Source organism: Phaethon aethereus (genome assembly GCF_964289735.1).
Source record: "Phaethon aethereus genome assembly, chromosome: 2".
NCBI lineage: Eukaryota > Metazoa > Chordata > Aves > Phaethontiformes > Phaethontidae > Phaethon > Phaethon aethereus.
This window is the reverse complement of record NC_138582.1, coordinates 167882453-167901023: the sequence shown is the minus strand read 5'-3', so window position 1 is coordinate 167901023 and position 18571 is coordinate 167882453. Positions and strand designations below refer to the sequence as shown.

The 18571-nt window shown below is 39.8% G+C and overlaps 1 protein-coding gene across 1 annotated transcript in view; it reads left to right on the top strand.

Annotated features, from left to right (window-relative positions):
• Nucleotides 1–1164: 1164 nt before the first annotated feature.
• Nucleotides 1165–18571, top strand: part of LOC309417641 (vasoactive intestinal polypeptide receptor 1-like) — a gene marked incomplete at its 3' end in the record, with an annotated part of 29978 nt that continues 12571 nt past the window's right edge. Inside the window, exons 1-5 of the mRNA XM_082015168.1 lie at nucleotides 1165–1326; nucleotides 10870–10969; nucleotides 14623–14730; nucleotides 15471–15580; nucleotides 18250–18347. Of these exons, the coding sequence (XP_081871294.1) occupies nucleotides 1294–1326; nucleotides 10870–10969; nucleotides 14623–14730; nucleotides 15471–15580; nucleotides 18250–18347 (449 nt within the window). The 5' untranslated portion in view covers nucleotides 1165–1293. The remainder of the gene's footprint in view (nucleotides 1327–10869; nucleotides 10970–14622; nucleotides 14731–15470; nucleotides 15581–18249; nucleotides 18348–18571) is intronic.

Genomic DNA, 18571 nt, shown 5'->3' with positions numbered 1-18571 from the left:
TGCCTCTCTAGCATGAGCCTGGGGATACTATTTGATTTTAGACCCAATTTCCTTTGATTTGCAAGACTAAGGTGGGGCATATCCTGATACAAAACAGCCACATTTCTACATTTTAATATAGCTGCCACACATGTACAAGTTCTTTAGATTCCCATTACAACAGAGTGATTTGGTCAGGACTATCAGGGTGCAAAGAGAGAAACTAACAGATACCACTGACATGACTCAGTTTCTTAAACATAAGTAAAGAATATCACTCAGGGTGCCCTACCCTGAGTATGTTTAGGTGGAGCTAGCAAATATGATATAGGGTTTATAAGAGAGCTATACACTTATGAAGAAAGCTGCAAAAATATTTATTTCCTTAAATAGCATTAGATGCTTATTTTAGGGTAACTCAGGTGAGCCCTGGATCTCCTCCGACTATACAGAACTCTTGTGTTTAACACCTTTGGGAAATAATGAATGAAAACCAAGATATGAAATAGCATTTAAATCTTATGAAGAAAAGATGCTTTTGTCTTGCCCAGAATTCCCACTCCCCCAGGTCCTGAAAAAAGCTTAGTGCAATATTTACTATGGCAAAACCCAGAACTGGCATCTAAGGCCTATGAACATTGACATTAAAAAAAATTATGATAATTTTTTTACCTTCCCCCCCACCCCCAACCAAGCTGTAGGCAAGAAGGGCTTTCGCTTTTACCTACTACACCAAGATATAAAGCTACATTCGAGGCATCTTTGTAACACAAGGGCCAGAAAGACCTATTATAGCTTGTGGAGGAAATCCTCTGTCCTGCCCAAAATTTTCCATCCCAGAGCAGGGTGATGCCAAAACCCAGAAACTCCATCTCTGAGAGTCCCTCGGGAATACCACGCTGTCAGACCCACTGAAAACGCAGATCCTTTGAAAACCTGCTGCCACCGGCCGCAAACATGTGCCCATGAGCAGAAGGAGGGTTAAATCCAGCATCTCGTCCTGCACAGAGAGCGTCTGCCTCCCAAGACACACTAAAAGACCAGTCGGTGCTGGAGCTCCCCGCAGGTGGGTGACCAGAGAACACGTTCATAGAGGTGCGTCCAAAATCCCAGGGGGATGCTGGAGGGTCTCCTTCCTGGTCCTGCGGGGCGTGGAGGTGTCGGGTGCCCCAGGAGAGACCGGGCTGTGCGGGAAGGGAGGTGCCAGGCTCTCCGGGGCGGGTCTCGGGCAGGTTGGGGAGGGCTGAGCCCCGGCTTTTGGCAGCGTCGCAGCGGGCGGAGGGAGCGGGCAGGACCCGGCGGCGGCTGCGGAGGATGCGAAGTTTGTGCTGGCTGCTGCTCCCGCTGGTAAGTGCCCGGCCGAGGTCCCGCTGGGCTCGGGGCGGAGGTGGGGCACCGCACATCTGGCTCCTCACACTGTTGCCCACAGCTGGATGGCTCTGCAGCTGCAGCCCAGGATCCTGGTGGGGGGGGGGGGGGCGGTGTCCGCAGAGACAAGGCAACTTTTCTCGTAACAGGGAGCAGGTAGAAAGAAAGAAAAATAAGGAAAGGTTTAAAAAAGGGGCCGGGGATGTAGTAGGGGAGGAAAGATAAAAATATTCCTCAGTTACAGGTTTGACCCAGCTTTTTAAAATTTTCCAGCCCTAAGATGCTATTAATACATACCTTTTCATTTCTATTCATTAGAATTGCAGTTTCCAAAGGACAGAAAAGCCTCTTTAAATCAGAATAGCTGTAGCATGGCTTTAGAGGGACAGAAAGGGACAGCTTGGTGTCCCAGTTGTCCTAAGAAAGGTAACTTTGCTGAAGAAGGAGGATAACTAAGGAACAGTTCCCCCTGATGAATTTGGGACGTTTACCTCTTTGAGAGGGCACTGATGTGTTTACTGCTGAAGGCATCTGCTTATAACATCACCAAGCAGGAGCATGAACCATCTTATGTCTGCTATGCACTGGAGGCAGCAGGTAAGCCTGTAACAATAAACATCAGGGAAGATGCATGAACACAGAGACAGACTTCCTCCCTAAGCCCCATGTTCTACCTCTGGTATTGCCTGGGCTCGTTAGCAAAAGCTAAGTACAAGTACAGTCAAATATCCTCTTTCCCCTCAATCCTCAGCCTCAGAGAAGTATTTGGAAAGCTTCCTATGGGCGTGATTCCCAGGGACTCATTAATTCTAACTTGTTAAGTTTCACAGTTAAATGTTTAGTGTAGGCTGGGGTTCAGAGTCCCGCTGTAGTTAGGTCACCTTACCGGGAGGCGATTCATCTTGTCCTGAGCAAGACAGATGGGGCAAATGTTCCTGTAGAGCCTGTTTTCTCCCACTGATAATAGTGAGAGCCTAGATGGTTACAGACTGGTCTTGACCCTTCAGTTTTAAAAAAGTGAAAGATGGGATGCATTTTCACATCTGTACCTCACCTCCTCTGGAACTTGTTTTTTCCTTTGTATTTACATAGCTTTATGTACAAGTGATAGGATATAGGTCGTTGCTACATAAAACTTTCCATGTATAATTATTGTCATGTGTAACAACCTCCTTTCAGGGAAAACTAGTCAGCCTAAAGTGTTACACTGCTACAGGTGGAGTGACTTTGGCATCTGGACAAGCCTTTTTACACGTAATAGAGGGACAACTTATTCTTGCTGCAGAGTGGAGCTAACCTGAATTGATGTATTATGCATGTCTGTGCGCTGCCACACATCATTTTACTGTTTTAACATATTGCAGCAGACTGTGCCCATAATAAAAGAAATTCTACAAACTGCATGCTCTGTGAAGCTTTTGACCTCCAACTATTGCTCATACATGAACTCCAACTACACGTCTGGTAAGAGTCAGTGCTCTGAATATCAGTGGTTTTTGTTGTCAAACTAGATCTTGTGGAAAAGTTTTGCACCCTAAGGTAGAGAGTCAGGGAAGGCCAGAGACCCATAAGAGGTATTAAGTAAACAGTACTTTCATATCTCAAAGGATCACGTCAGAGCAGAGAAATAATTCTAGTGTGGATTCTGCAAATAATTCATTATTCAGATATGAAAATAAACCAGAAGGGTAATCCTGAAAACTTCCTCTGTGAAACTGGGTACTTTTACCGCCTATCAGCTCCACAGGGAGCTCTGTGCTGCAGGATATACTTTGTGTCTTGCAGAATAGAGTCCTTGACATTAAAAATTACCATTTGCTTGTAAGTGGCAAGGAACGGAGAGCAGTGGGTGCTGAAATGCATAAAAATTACTTTTCCTGTCTTAAAGAATTTAGAGTCTCAGGAAACAGAGGATGGGGAACAGAAAAGACTCTGCATTCACTGTCCTTCCTGCTGAGCTAAACTGCTTTCTTCTTCAAACACGTAACAGCTTTTCACGTTTCTGGCGAAGGGGTTCAGTCTGAACAGATCTGATTCTGATTCCACCTCCAACGAATGGGGGTGGAATGGAAACATAGATGGGTTACCGTTGAGAGACACATTTGCTTTAAAAAAGCATTTCTTATGGTAAAAGGCATATGGATACAAATTTGTGGCAAGATGCTGAGCTCCCTAACGGGAGCTGTAAACGGAGCTGAGTGCCTAAATTTCTGATCCAGCTGCTACTGCTGAGTTTGTGTTGGAGGGACATACATGTTTCTTCTAGGGACCCAGTCCCTTCAGACCTTAAGTTCCCCTCCATAGGGAACTGGAGGTGTGGAAGAATCAGTCTGTTTAGGTGTTTCATTAGCCTTGAAGGAGTTAATGGAGGGAGACAGGCTCCTGCACAGTGAGTCACTCTGTCCTCAAATAGGTGTCTGAGAGAGGTAGGAGGAACCCTTCCCTGGAACTGCTTGTCTGCCTTCATTGATCGTTAAGGGAGGCTTGTTGGGGGAGTTTAGATTAATCATCTAAAATTATCTATCTAAAATTAGTAATCCTGCCTAAACTACTCATTTAGCCTCCTTCAATACTACTGGGAAGAGATGGAAACACTCCAAGAACAATGGCTACAGCTTCAGTTGAGTGAATTTGCTGATGAATTTCAACATGTAGGTTTCAGTTCTTTGGGATGAGGTGACATGAACCCCACCTTTAGACAAACATGCTACACATGCAGAAAGGGAGAAATTTCTCTTTAATTTGGAGGAATACTTGCAATAGCAGAAAGCAAGGATCCTCAGTTATTAGTTTTCTGTTATTCTTTAAGTGTTAGTGGCAATTAAATGTTCTGCCAGATTTAGCATAGAGCTAATAAATTAGTTTTCATTTTTCTCAAGATAATACTAATTACATAGGGTTTATAAACAGAATAAAATAGTATGGCTCTATTGCCACATACAGAATATGTATGCGTAAATACATATATTGATATACATAGATCTGTATGTATAACAAGTACTGTTCTCTGTAAGGCTGTGCAGTTAAATACAGCCAGATAAATATGATCCAATACACAGAGGAGCATTCAAGCATAACTCCAATGTCTTAAAAACAATCTTGAAAAGATATTCCTCTAAACGACTGCAAGGCAATCAGTGTCTCAGCTTCTCTTGTTCTATAGGTAATCGAGTTAGAAAGAGAAAACAAACACTGAAAATGTCCTCTAGGTAGTCATTTTCAGCAAAAAAGACTCCTGAAATAATCTGTTTAACTGCTTGAAGAGAAAGATTGGAAATAGGTCTTTATCTTTGGGGTTGAAGGCTTCTGGGCTCAAGACTGTGTCAGAGCTTGCAAGTTGAGGCCAGGACTTTCTATGATAACTAAATATGTTGCTGGTGACTGGAGTCATGTCACTGCTGTGGTGACCTTATGCTTTACAGTCAGTCAAAATCAAGAGTGGTAAATATGGCTTAGATATGGTAGAAACAAAGTGGATGCTCACCTATATTTACAAGTGCATGTGAGTGGTGGACTTTTTGCTGCATAAGAAATCTTTGGTTATTTTTTATTTCTGACAGAACATAATACTACTTATATTACACTATAAATATCTCAGAATTACTTAGAGGCCACACTGGATCGAAGATCCCTACTGTGGTCATTGTGAGTATAGTTGTACTGAAATGGACAAGAGCTTATGGGAGCTCAGGTCCCAGCTCCCTTCAAAGCGCATGTGACAATTGGCCCTGACTTCAGTGACCTGTGTTTCCAAGGCTCAAAGCTTTCTAATTAGCACTTGGCTTTCTGAGAAAGAAGTTAAGCAGATGGAAAGAGGCAGATCTTATGGAAGATTTTGATGAGGTATATCTTCAACAGTCTGAGAAGTTTATGAGAAGGACTGAAGATTTCTTTGTCGTCTTCAGTTATTCAACCTGTGTTCAACATTTTTCATGAGCCTCCTTCCATCCTATCAGCCTTTCCTGTTCATCAAAATCTCAGCTGAAAAAAGCATATGCATTTCAGAGCATATCCTGGTTCTCTGGACTGTGTCTTTGCCATCACTGGCCAACTTCCAGGACTGACTGAACCCTTCATTCCACAGTTAAAAACAGGCAGTGGATGGAGGAGTTTTGAATGTTTTTGCTGTGCCTTTTTGTACCCTAAAATACCAGGTGAGTTTTAATCCTCCAAGCAGTGCATGACGTGAATGGCAGACAACACTGGTTTTGCATAAGGAGAAGCTAAAATATTAAGGCATCAGAGTCATATCAGAAAAACTGAACAGGGGAAGCACAGACAGAGAGAATGTGGAGTACAGTGATGACTTCAAAGGAGATCTGAGATGAGATCTGAGATGAGAGTGCAAGCTGTAAAGACAGAGGCAAAAAGAACAGTGATGAATATTCTTAGTAAATGATTTATGCACTTGATGCAAAATCTATTTATGAGGTTTTAGGGTTGCACTGCATTGGAAACTAAACCAGATCACTGGAAAGACTCTTCAAGTTCTTGAAATCTTCCCATCTTGCCAATGAATTCAGCCACCTCTTCAACTTTTGATTAATTTTCAAAAAGGCTAAGTGTTACCAATTTATTTCTGTCTCTTTGATCCCGTTGAATTGCTTTTTCAAAAGTGATTAATATACTCAGTGTTCAGCTTTGAAGCACTTCCCTTGTTTTCAGAGAGCATGGAAAATGTCCCTACTTTTCCCCAAGTGTGCTGATGGACTTCTTAATGAGTGAAGATCTGTCTTTTATGTGACATCTATATTACAGTTTTTCTACCACCACAGAAGCCTAGGGGCACCATCTTTGGATGGGCTCTCAGGAAAGATGGCTTTTAACTAAGTTGCACTAAATATGGCATGAGGATGTTGCTAAAAACCCTCTTCCCAGTGCTTACTAAGTCTGATATTGTGCAACATGAACAAATCAAAGCCCAAAGTGTCATTACATTGATTTTTCTGTTCAGATTTGGGCAAATAAATAAACTACCAAGTAACAGAGGAAATACAAAACAATGCTATACTTGCTATCAGTGAGTGTACCGCCTAGGGTTTCAATGCAATAACCTTGCAGTTGTTAAGAAGAGGAAGTCCAAAAATAAGAGCAAGCCCAAAATCTGGCCCTCTAAACTGCCTCAGGTTTTTAGCATGCCCACGCCTCTCATAGGTAACTTTTTAACGTTCACTATGTGATTGCTTTGCTCCAGGCAAGAGATACCCCTGTGAATTCTGGCTGGTCACAAATGTTCAAGCCAGCAAAAAGGTTTTTGTGTTGTGATAACTCAGCAATGCAAAACCCCTTTCCTTGAGTGCTGTCTACAACGATGCACAAAATCCCTAAGTTTTCAGTAGAAGCCTTGGAGTGAAGACACCCCACTGTGATTTCCAGTAAGGTTCATGCCAGATTACTGCCAAGCTACTAGGAAATGTTGATCCAAGAAGTAGCATTTTAAATCAACCTCTTATGCTTATTACTGTGGCAGAGCAGACTGTGTCAGATTGGACATCGCTGCCTCAGAAATCTCTGCTTTGTTTTGGTTCCTAAATTATCCTTTTCTAAGGTGAATAGGAGCTTCTCTTTTCCTACACGAGCTCGGTCACTACAGCAGATGTCTCCCAAATTGCACTATGTCCCTGCAACAAATGCAGACCCCTTGCTTTCTAGAAAGCACCATCACCTAACCATTCTAGGCAGATTAGAGCAACAACATGCGCTTTTCTCTCAAGGCACTGTGAGATTAATAACAAAAAATAAGTAAACCATACCCAACAAATCAGAAGTAATGTTCTGCCTAGAAGGCTTTTCTTTAACTGTAAAATGGTTTAATGTCTGTCTTTTTCTTAAAGCCTGAGGAAAACCAACAAATTGAAGCATCATCACTGTTCTCAATTTCTTGTATATGTGTCATTTTTTCTTTTTTTTTTTTTTTTTTTTTTTTTTTTTTGGTAGCAGTGGGATTACTTCCAGTAACGCTACAACATTATTAGTTAGCAACACCAGCCTCAGTTTTGCTTCTTACAGGATGGTCTATAGGTTCTATCTGCAAGTGCATTGCATATTGATTTTCAAACGCTGAAGTATCAGTAACATTGAGCCTATGCACTGGCCTATAACAAAATCTCCAGGCTCTGATGGCTATAGCCACCCTCACCCCACATACAGTAACCCAGAAGCAAAAAAATGTGAGCATGCAGACTAATTAGCTATCGGTGGTAGTGCGGCTGACTACAATCTCACCGCTGGTGAGTATCACAGCAGTAGGTCAGGATTTCTAGAAGAAATTGTAAAATCCTGTTTTCTGATGTTTCGTCACTGCTTGCAGCGGCAGGAGTCTGGCGTACGTGAACCAGGTATCTGATCTGTTATGGCAATTCCTCTGTCCCGTGTAAACCCAATGCAGCACAACGTCCCTGCAGGCAGGGTGTGGGCTTCCCCAGCCCCTGTAAATGAGCAGCGAGCCACTGATTTCAGCGCGGCTCTGCTGAGTGACGGTGGCTGAGGGTCTGGTTCAGCAGGTGTAGATTTACCAAAGGAGGTAAAAAAGGACATGCAACCTACTTGGAGCAGCAAGCAGTCCGGCACACATATTCAGTGTTCAAAGTACTATTTGGGAGAGCTCAGCTTCTTAGTCCCTCATTTATGTCCCACCTCTATTTGCTGCATGTGTTGCTTAAGTTGGCCTTTGGAGAAAAAGAATCCTTCCTCCTCTGAAACTTTTCATAACTAATTATGTGTGTGTTTCCACCATTCCCAGCATCTCCGGCATGAGGAGGGAGTTAAGCTAACCCAACTCTCTCTAGTGCTTGTTTCTCCAAAACATTTAAAATCTCCTTTCATGGTTTTGGGTTATGACTGGCCATTGTTTTCAAGCCTTTCGTCAGAGGACATTAGATGGTAAGTTGTATAGCATCATGTCAAGTTGTCATGACTTTTAAACATCAAGCCTAAGAATATTCCAAATAAAAATTTTCTCAGAAGTAACAGAGTCCAGAAATTCCAGAAAATGAAGAAATTACTTCTTTCCTGTCCAGCTAAATCCATCTTTATAGACTGAAATAGTGAGATATTTATGTAGCAATCATTTTGTTGTTACTACTCAAACCATTTGTTTGTTATGTAAGCTGGACGCCAAGTGAAATGTATGTTAAAAGATAAAGCAATGAACAGGGAACCTATTAATACCTGAAAAATTGCATTTCAGAATGGTGTTACTATAGTTGAACAGCACAAAGTACTATTTTAAGAGTCACTCATGCTGATTTATAAAACGTATTTTGAATTACCCACTGGAGGAATATAATTCATGAAAAAAAAGCCATATCTTAATTTTCTTTAGAAACAGTGTCCTTAATGCTTTTTCTGTTCTAATATTAGGAAATATGAACTATCTCTAGGGCCTCATAATTAAAAGCAGTCTGTCCACGCTACTTTAAACCCCAGAATTTTTAAAGGTTTTTAAAATTAAAATTGTATTCTTTTTTTTCCCCCCTAGGCAGATATTATTGCTAAGATGTAATAGTCTACAAGACTTCCAGAAAAGTTTCTGTGGAGGCTAAAAGAAGTCCTGGTTGCACTGCTCACTGAAAACATTCTGAAGGCCAATAAATCACTTCCTGAGACTGAAAAGGCAATATAGCAGTGATGTTTTAATCTCTACTGTGTTTTCAAAGTCATTAGATGTTTAGAATGACATACGATCTTACTCAGAAGCATCTCAGAAAGCCTTCAATGCACCATTTCCACTAAAATCACTACCCCCTGAGCCCCCAGCTTTCCTTTGAATAACACAGCTTGCAAAGGAGCAAACCCTCTACTCCATTCCCTGTAAGACTCCCTATGTCTTGAAGATCCAAATAACCCAAAGGAGGCTTTGGTGCAGGATTCAGTTATCTGACTATAGTTCCGTTGCTTTCTGGACTCTTTTGACTCTATTGACTCCATTGATTCTTAGTTTAATTCAGTTACCTAAACATGGGTGTGTAGAATTATTTGAGACATCAAATAATGTGTTTACGACTTCTACATGGGGCTGGTAAAATTAATGCAGAATCTACACAAGAGGGCTGAGATACCCTATAGCATCCCAAACGGGACTAACTGTTCCTGGGTGAAGGAGACACCTTTAAATTTCCATAGACTGCAAAAGAAGCTCAGGTAACAAGGTCACATGTAGGCACTGACATCATAGATACTTACTCAGAATTTAATTGCATCTCCAGAGGCAATCACTTTGGGATGTTCTAGGATATTAAGAACATCTTCACAATCACAGTAGATATAATGTAGGACTTCAGGGGACGTGAAACTTTCTGGAGTGGGAGGTGGAGGCCAAACAAAATACATGACAGTGCTTAAATGACACTAAGTATCTGCACTTCAGAAGGTTAATCTAGACTCTGTTCAACAGCTGATGTCTAGAAATCCATTTAGCTGTTTAAACACAGGTATCTTAATCTGTGAGATAAATACCATTCCTTAAGCTCCCAAAACATGTCATTAATTTTTTCTCGTTTCTTCATCTGGTAAAATGGAAACAGTGCCTCTGCCTAAGAAGTGTGTAACATCCTCAGAAAATGTTGATAAAATTTTGTAATCACATTAAACTATGGCCAAGACTACCATTTTTCTAATTTCTGTAAATTCTTGGGCTTCAGTATTTCTTATTTAAGCCCAAATGGACATAAATTGTCTTATTTATTGCTTCTATTTTTATAATTATACCAACTGCATTCAGAAGGGAAGAGCTTACACCATGCTCTCTCAGTAGAGTGATTTGTATAGCGCCATACTCTCAAGATCCATACAAGACCAGGAGCCCATTCTGTTAGGATCAGCATCAAAGCAGAGTAGGCACACCAACCTGAAGAGTAATTAAAACTTTATTGTCACACTTAGTGCTGATTCCTCCAATAAAGAAAACTTGATTCTTGAGAGCTCCCAAGAATCGAAATTGGAATATTTTGCCAATTAGTAGTCCTGAACACCCAAAATAATTAACTAAAAAAACCCCAACCCTAACATGCATATTAAAATAAATTTATTTATTTTTGTTTGTTTTAAAGGCAAGAAATATGTACATGGTCAGACTCCATGTATGTTTGGGGGACGTAGTGTGAATATTCCAGTAGCTGATGGATTCACCCAGTTTTGGCCAGTTGACATAAAGGTGGAGATCCAAAAATTGTAGAATCCATTTAAGTGTTGTGAAATACATAGCTGTAAAGGAGAGGTGGTATAAATGTCCAGACTGGAGAAGAGGTGCTACATGAGCTTTACTATTATGACATGCAGAAGAATACGTATGAGTATGCATATCCAGATGCATACAAATTGACAAATGTACGAGATCACAGCCTCCTTTTGTCCGTCCTTTTTCCATTTACATGTCCTATCTGCAAAAAAATCTTCAGCTGGATTGTCACATTCTTGGACAAAGAAGTATGAGCCATGAGATACAAACTGGAAAGAAACCTGGTTCTTTCCATGCCAATAATCAGAGAACTTCTTGGTTTGTTTTGTCTTTCTCTCACCAAGGTGGAGGGAATCCATCCAGAATGCAAGATATTCCAACAGGTGGTGAAAGAGGAGGCTCTCTGCTTAGAAAAGAATGAATCTGTTTCACCTGTTCTTAAAGGTAATGGTCCTGATTGTCAAACTCTGATAGGAATACCTCTTGTATTACTTCAGTGGCACAATGTGAAGACACCATTTTTTCTCCTGAATCAAGATTTCACTCTTATTTTTATTTGGTTTCTTAATAGCTTGAAGTGCTTCTCCTTCTATAGGGTGGGACTTTATGTCATCTGATTTTAGACAACTTTAAAAGATCAATATCTATGTCAGAACTTGTCTTCTTAGATTCCCTTGAAGTAAATGGAAGAAGATGGGTGTCCCTAGACGATGTTTCATAGCCTGTGGTTTAGATGGTTACTTTAGGATGAGATGAATCATTCTCTGGAGTCGTACTTCTCTTTACTAACTACAGAACAAGAGTAAGATGATTAGTTCAGACCCTGACAAGTTTAGATGCTTAGTTAGGGCAGGAAAACCCTATTTGGAATATCTTACATTGCTAAAGTATTTGGTGTGTTCTTTACTCATATCCAAAACTCCAAAGAAGTTTCCACAGAAGACACTGAATTTATATTGTGTTAAGAAGAATTCCAATCTGGTGAAAATTATTTTTGCCAATAAACAAAAGACAAAAATTATCCCAACTTCTTCAAAATATTGTATTTCTACATTTTTGGAGATTCTTTCAGTGAAAAGATTTATTGTGGTGGTGTTTTGAAATTTATTATATGCTCAAATATAAATTTTGAAAATTAAAATAACATTTCAGAGAGCCTGTAAAATATTTTTTAAATGTTTTGTAGGGGGTACTCTTTGCTGGGGTCTTGGCATTGTGGAGACCTGTTTTGAAATGATTTGAAGTGAAATTTCAAAATGTTCAAACTTTTTCAAAACGTCAGTCACATTTTTTCTGGCCAAATTTCCTTAGTATTAATCCACTCCAGTGAGATCTTTCAGTTGGCAGGAATTATCAGATGTTCATCTTCTACAGAGGAGTTATGAAGCAAAGATGCCTTATGCACTTGGTATGAAATAGAAGTATTGCAACCACCTGGAAATCTGCCTTTGGCAGCCTACCGAAATTTAGAGACTTACCCCCAGGTTATTTCCTTTGTCTTCTTATTTATTTTTCTGCAGCCTTTCCAATCACTCCAATGTCTGATATCCTTCTTGTACTTGCCTACTCTATTTTAGCTGTATTTTCCCTCCTCTTTAATCAAGTCCAGAATACCTTCTGGACACATTTGGCACTTGGAACACCCAGTAACCCCCCAAAAAAGTCCTGGCAAAAATCAGACATTTTCTATAATGATTTATTACATTTATTTTCTATTTGAAAAGTACATTATGACATTCCAAGTATTTTTCTCTTCAGCAGAAATATAATTACATGACTTGGGAAACCTCTTTGTAGCAAAGTCTACTCAAAGAGATAAAAACTGTTCAAATGTCTGTTAAACTATTTAAAAATCTTGAACCTTGTCAACTCTGATCTTCTCAAAGCTCCCCTTTCCACCTTTTATTCCCTACCGATGGAAAAACATTAATGAAAAATCTGTTCTGGTATTTACAGCATTTCTCAATATAATTTAAAATGAAACATTAGATCTGGAAAATCAATTAATCCCCAGTATTTTATCTGGAGTATTTTAAACAAGACTAAAATTGGTAAAAGACCCTGGCTTACATTTCAGTTTTCAGGAATTGCACATGAGAGAAACTGAAGGATCACAACTTGTATGGATTTATTTCTCAGCACTCACAGAGAATCTGAGCTGGAATTAGTCTACATTGAAGACCTTTTAGTCTAATGTAGTTACACTTTATTCTTGTTGTACAAAGCTGTGTCTAATGAGTGTCATCAGTAGAGTCCAGGGTGCAATTCTTCTCAACTTGAAGTAGGTGTCTAAAATAGGTCAATCGAATCAAGCTCTAAAAATGCTTATTTTTCTCAAATGTCTAAAAAAGAGTGAGCCTTGGGTTACTGAAGAAAACTTGAATATATCTATGATGTCAACATTACTCGATACAATTCCTACTAGAGATGTTCTGATGGAGTCTCGGGTAAGTTGGACAACCATTCATCTCTTGAAAACCTTGTCATGTAGAATGTTCTTGCTGTCTCTGCACTCAGCAGTTTCTCTGATATAAACTGTAAAAGTCACTGGAAATGAAGCCAGATCTAAGACCTAAAACATACAGGTTCCACTCCTACGTAAGGTCACCTGATTCTCATTTTTAACCCCACATTGCCAAATATGATAGATCTTCAGACTCAGCTCCTCAAAAGTACTATAGTCCCTCTAAGAGGGACCTTTTAAGTCCCTAAGTGTGTGGGCCACTGCCTGTCTAAGTGGGACTCATATTACCTGACTTTATTAATTTGAAAATTAACAGCCTAGTTTAGGCTATACTCATCAGAGAGATCCATGTATTTGCAGCGAGTGATTCATCCTGTCCTCAGAAAGGAGCCGCCATAATGTGGGATGAATCATGCACTGGAAGTCCCTGTCTCTTTCTACTGATTACAGAGGGAACATAGTTAAGATTAGCTAACATGTTTTACACAATTAAAATGCAATGAATCAGGGCTTCTATTTTCCCATCTGGCAAATTGGGGATACCAGGAATTTCATCCTGCTGAGGGTGATGTGAGGATAATGCTGTGGGAGATTCTCAGGACTACCCTTTCAGAAGCCCGAGAGTAACTTTGCTCAATTACAGGCAAGTAATATTGCTTCCACATTTCAGCTCTTGACAATTTTACATCTGCCTTGTCATCAGTCACAGAGGAAACAGAAAAGAATCAGTGAAAGAAAATAACACCTCCTAAATGAAACTCATGCACTGCTTCATATCCACCTTACGACTATCTAGAGATTAGTCTCAGTTACAGCACAGTGCTTTTTTTATTAGTTCAGGCACCTTTACAAGCTGATAATTTTTCGGTGTTGCACCCACACTTACTTGCCAACAGACACTGTCTGACCACAGCTTCAGTCTCAATGTGATGCATCCGTGACAAAGTTGTGATTAATTATAACTTCTGAAAACCCTTTTTATTGGACTCATAGCCAGTGGCATGCCCTGCATCATCATCTAGCAACCTCTGGTTTAGGGAACCTTGTGAATGCCAACCAGTCAGAGTTACTAGTGACGGTGTTTATTTTATAAGATGCTGGCAGATGTTCTTCTAGTTTGGGATGAATCTAATCCCTCTTGAAGTCCATTGTAAAAATCCCATTGATTGCCGAAGACCAGGACTTCAGCTCTTATGTTATTTCCTTTAAGTCATGTGAAATTGGTAGACGTTAAGCACAGAATCAAGAGACTAAGGCTGAATTTTTAAGTCTGATATTTTTCAGTTAGTCTCTGAAACCAGTAATGAGAAATCTCAAGTGCTAATATTTATTCAACGTTTTTATTTTAGTGACTTTTGTTTTGACAAGAGTTCCAGTTGATTTGACTTTCAGATTGCATCTGCTTGGATTTCAGGTACGTTCTCTCTGAGATAAAGTGGGGGAAGGTCCAGCTGGAATGCCAACAATGAACTCAAGGAGAAGAGGAAAACAATCCAATCCTTCATTTGCAGAGCTGCATGTGCTGTTGTGGCTCTTCTTCATGCATAGGAATAAGTGGGAAAGCCACGGACAATCTCATTATGGAAGATCAACTGTGTGATGTTCTTTTTATTTAGAGGCACTTTTTTTTCAGGTTGCGACAGAGACTGGGATGGTCTAACCTGCTGGCCCAGAGCTGCTTTTGGGGAAGTGATTAAAGTTCCCTGTCCAAGATTTTTTGAAGAAATCACCAATATCCATGGTAAGACTTCTTTCCTATTCTTTTTATCTCTACATATTTTTAAAATAAATTCTAATAAGTAATGATTTAGTAACTTGCATATTTTCCTGACTCACAACATCGTCAGTTGGCATGCAGTAGTTATGCACATCTTTGATTACAGTCAATGTTTGTCACTTTTGTTTTGTGTTATGCTGTACTGAATTGTCTAGTCTTTTTGGCAGTCTAAAAAATACAGGTAATTGCACTATGTTGCTGACATTATAAAGGAGCATAAGTATGTCATAGAATCACTGATTTATGAAGTCCTAGGATAATTAATGTTAGAAAGGACTTCTTGAGGTCACCTATTCCAATTCCCCAGTCAGAGAAGGACCAAGTTTAAAAATTGTGTCTAATTTCAAAGCTAGATCAGGTGGCTCAGGGCTTTGATCCCAAGCACAAATTATGCTGTAAATGCAGTAATGACTGTATCATTTGTTTTCCTCTGTGTAAAGACTGAATTTGCTGAAGGATTTTCCTGTATGAAATGTTGAAGTTCCACTGAATCTTGAAATGAATGGGAACATCTGTCTCAACTTTTCAAATGATAGATAACATAGAATATTATAACTCCATAGCTAATCTTGCTGAACATGACTAGACCTGTAAGTTCCTAACTTAAGAATTAATGTAGGAATAAAAATTTGTTGTTTCTTGTAAAAACTTAAAGAACACCCCACCCCTCCAAATTCATTCTCTGATATATTTTACCATTAAAGGCTTCCTTCAGAGAAACTGTACACAGGAGTCATATTGGTCAGAACCATTCCCACCATACACCGTTGCCTGTGGATTTGATGAAGGTTCCAGTAAAGGGCCTGAGGATCAGGTAAGTTTTTTATTTCCTGCTTCTGGGCATCTCCAAAGCATCCTCTTCTGAGAGTGCTGAGCAGTTGGATGCTCCCACACATCTGAGCCTTGTCAGACACAGTAGTTACCCACCCTGAGTCCTGAGTTCAGTATTTAGAGCCTGTTTAACAAATTAGGCTTAATATAAAACATGGGAGTAGCAGATAGCACTTTCCTCTCCATGCAGTTGTCTCCTCTTGGTGTTAATGAGTTGATTCATTATTCGTTCACTTGTCCTGCCAAATAAAGACTTTGCTTCTCTGACAGAGGTGATCTGAATCTTTGTCATGCACCCATCTCCCAAGGAAATCCTATCAACCTGTCTGGGTTTTGTGGGGTTTTTTTGAGGGAAAATTCCTTTGGATCCCTCCTGTTGATTTTTTCTCAGACTTTCTTAGAGTCAGAGAAAAAGATTCCATAATTTTATAGCGTTGTGGTCAATGAATATCTTAGGAGGGAACTCTTGGATGCCATTGAGTATTTCCACACTTTATCTTAGGTATTCAGTGGAGTAGGAAGTGGACCTCTATTTTTCCTATCTGATGATCATCACTGGTACTGAAATAGGCTCCTGCAGCATCTCTTTTTCACCCACATCTTCATGTGACTTAAATTCCCATGTTCCTCATCAACTTATGTGACCCCAGGATAGGAATGCCTCACACTTTGTTGGTGTCGGTAGTGCCTCAGTGGTGAACTTTGCCTCATGGCTGAAGGTTGTTGATTAACAGAGACATATGCTCGATGCCTCTGCCTTTGAGTTCTGACTTTTGCTAAATGGGACAGTTTGAGCAAGAGAGAATAGTGGTCTCTCCATCCCCCCATCTCCAGTCTGTATTGGACAAGGCTCATATATCTTGCACAAATGCAAGATGAGGTCCCTCACTGCCTTCTCCTATTGTGGTACTTCGATAGAAGCAATGGACTGCCTCCAATTTATGAAAGAAAAGACTAACTTATATAGCTCATTGTGAGTGTGCAGTCATGACTCCACAGTGGAAAAAGGTCATTTGTCATGGGCCAAAGCAAGACACAGAAAGGTGAAGAAGGTTGTCATCACTAACACTCTGGGTGTTATCTGGAGTAAACCATTTTGTTCTCCAGGCATGCAAGATGAAGCACAGAAGTGCTAGTTCGGGTTTCTCAATCTTTAGGAAGTGTAGACACCAAAGGCTACAGCCATTTGGCTCCATGAACTTAGAAACTCAAGCACAGCTGTAACAAGCAGTATAGATATCTGGAGCTCAGTTCTCTACCTGTAAACTAAGAAACTCTCTTACTCTCCAGTCTGGCTTTCTTTAAACCATCCCCGGCTTGTGTTAAGCCAGGCATAGTTTGTAGCTGGCCTAGGCAGAAATCAAGCAAGGGACTACACTTACATTTTAACATCATGGAAGATTTCAGGCCAGCGCTCATGACTCTACTGTGGCTGTGTTTAGGTTGATATTCCAGTCAAACCCACAAGTCTATAACAGGAAGATAAGATCAGTAAGCTCTACTGCATTGTAAACATAAGGAAGCAAGTAAGAAGAATCCCACTTATATTTTAACAGAACCACTTGCTTTGTATTTTGTATCTGCAGTGAGGACTTACGATGTCTTCTGCAAATAGTGTTGTTTTTTTAGCTACCCTACAAAAACAGATAAAATGCATTGAAATACTTCACTGTTCAATCGAAGAACCTATTTCTTAATGTTAACCCGTGTTTTGAAAATACTGTATAAAAGAAACACAAGTATGATTCCTAGGTTGTCAGGGTTGCATGATTTATTTATTTATGTATCTATTTAAAATTGCTAATAGGTTGTCTCAACCTAGACTTGCTGCCTTTTGGATAAACAGAGTTTGGATCAATTAGAGAACAAAGTGTCCATTGCATTTGCAAAGAGGAAATTTGCCTGGATTCAGAGAATTTAGTTTCTTGGGATTTTAAATAATTAAGTGATCGTGTAGTGAATCAGAGTAAAATTTGCATAGTTAAAGCAAGGTAAGCGTGCTTCATTTTTCTTAGGACATAAGATGTTTAAATGTAAAACAAACAAACAAATGAACTATGAAGAATTTACAGTGTTACATTATACGGCAACTGAATGAACTGTTTGTCCAAAGAATTAAAGACTGTGAAGTTATTTTCTTGACTTTATGTTTTTACCTCCACAATATGATGTGACTGTTTCACAGTGTTTCAGTTTCATCACCTGCAAAATTCAAGTTTTATTTCTCTTTTGGCTATAGCTGTTTATGAAAACCAATATTTATCAAATTTAGCTCAGGTCTAAAGTGACAAAAGATTCACAAATCACCCATCAGCAGTTTCCAGTGCCCTAGAACCTTTATGTACATATAGGAGAAAATGTAGTGACTTAACAAGGTTATCATTTTCCTGTCGAATGTGCTCCAAGGGGTCACTACTGCAGATGAGCCTCTGGGCTGTGAAACCTGCCTCATGTGTAATGTGAAGTAGGATTCAAAAGAAAAAAAGGTGTATTAGCAGTGGAGTGAAAATCCTGAAGCAGATCTCAAGCATGCAAAGCAGCACATAGGTGATGGGACTGACTAGTAAAGGAAAATGTATTTAGTGAAAAAATCACACCAACATGCGTGCTGCATAACCACCAGCATTGGTCTGTGTTCTCTTTTTCTCATAGAAATCATATTATTCTGCATTTTGGCGTGTCTACACTGCTGGCTATGCAGCATCAGTGACTTCACTCATTACAGCTCTAATTGTCTTTGCTGCCTTCAGGTAAAAAAAAATGGTCTTCTTTTCAGGATTTCTTGAGACCCTCATCCCAATTCCTCTCAAACCCTCTGTGGTTTTTTTTGGTGGGGTTTTTTTATTTTTTCAAATCTTTGTCAGACATAACACCGTTGATGGCAATCCTTCTCTATTCGTGTTGTAGCATTTCCCTACAGATGTTAAAATAATAAAGCTGGCTGGGCAGTCTGTCTTAGTCTCTTCAGTGGCAC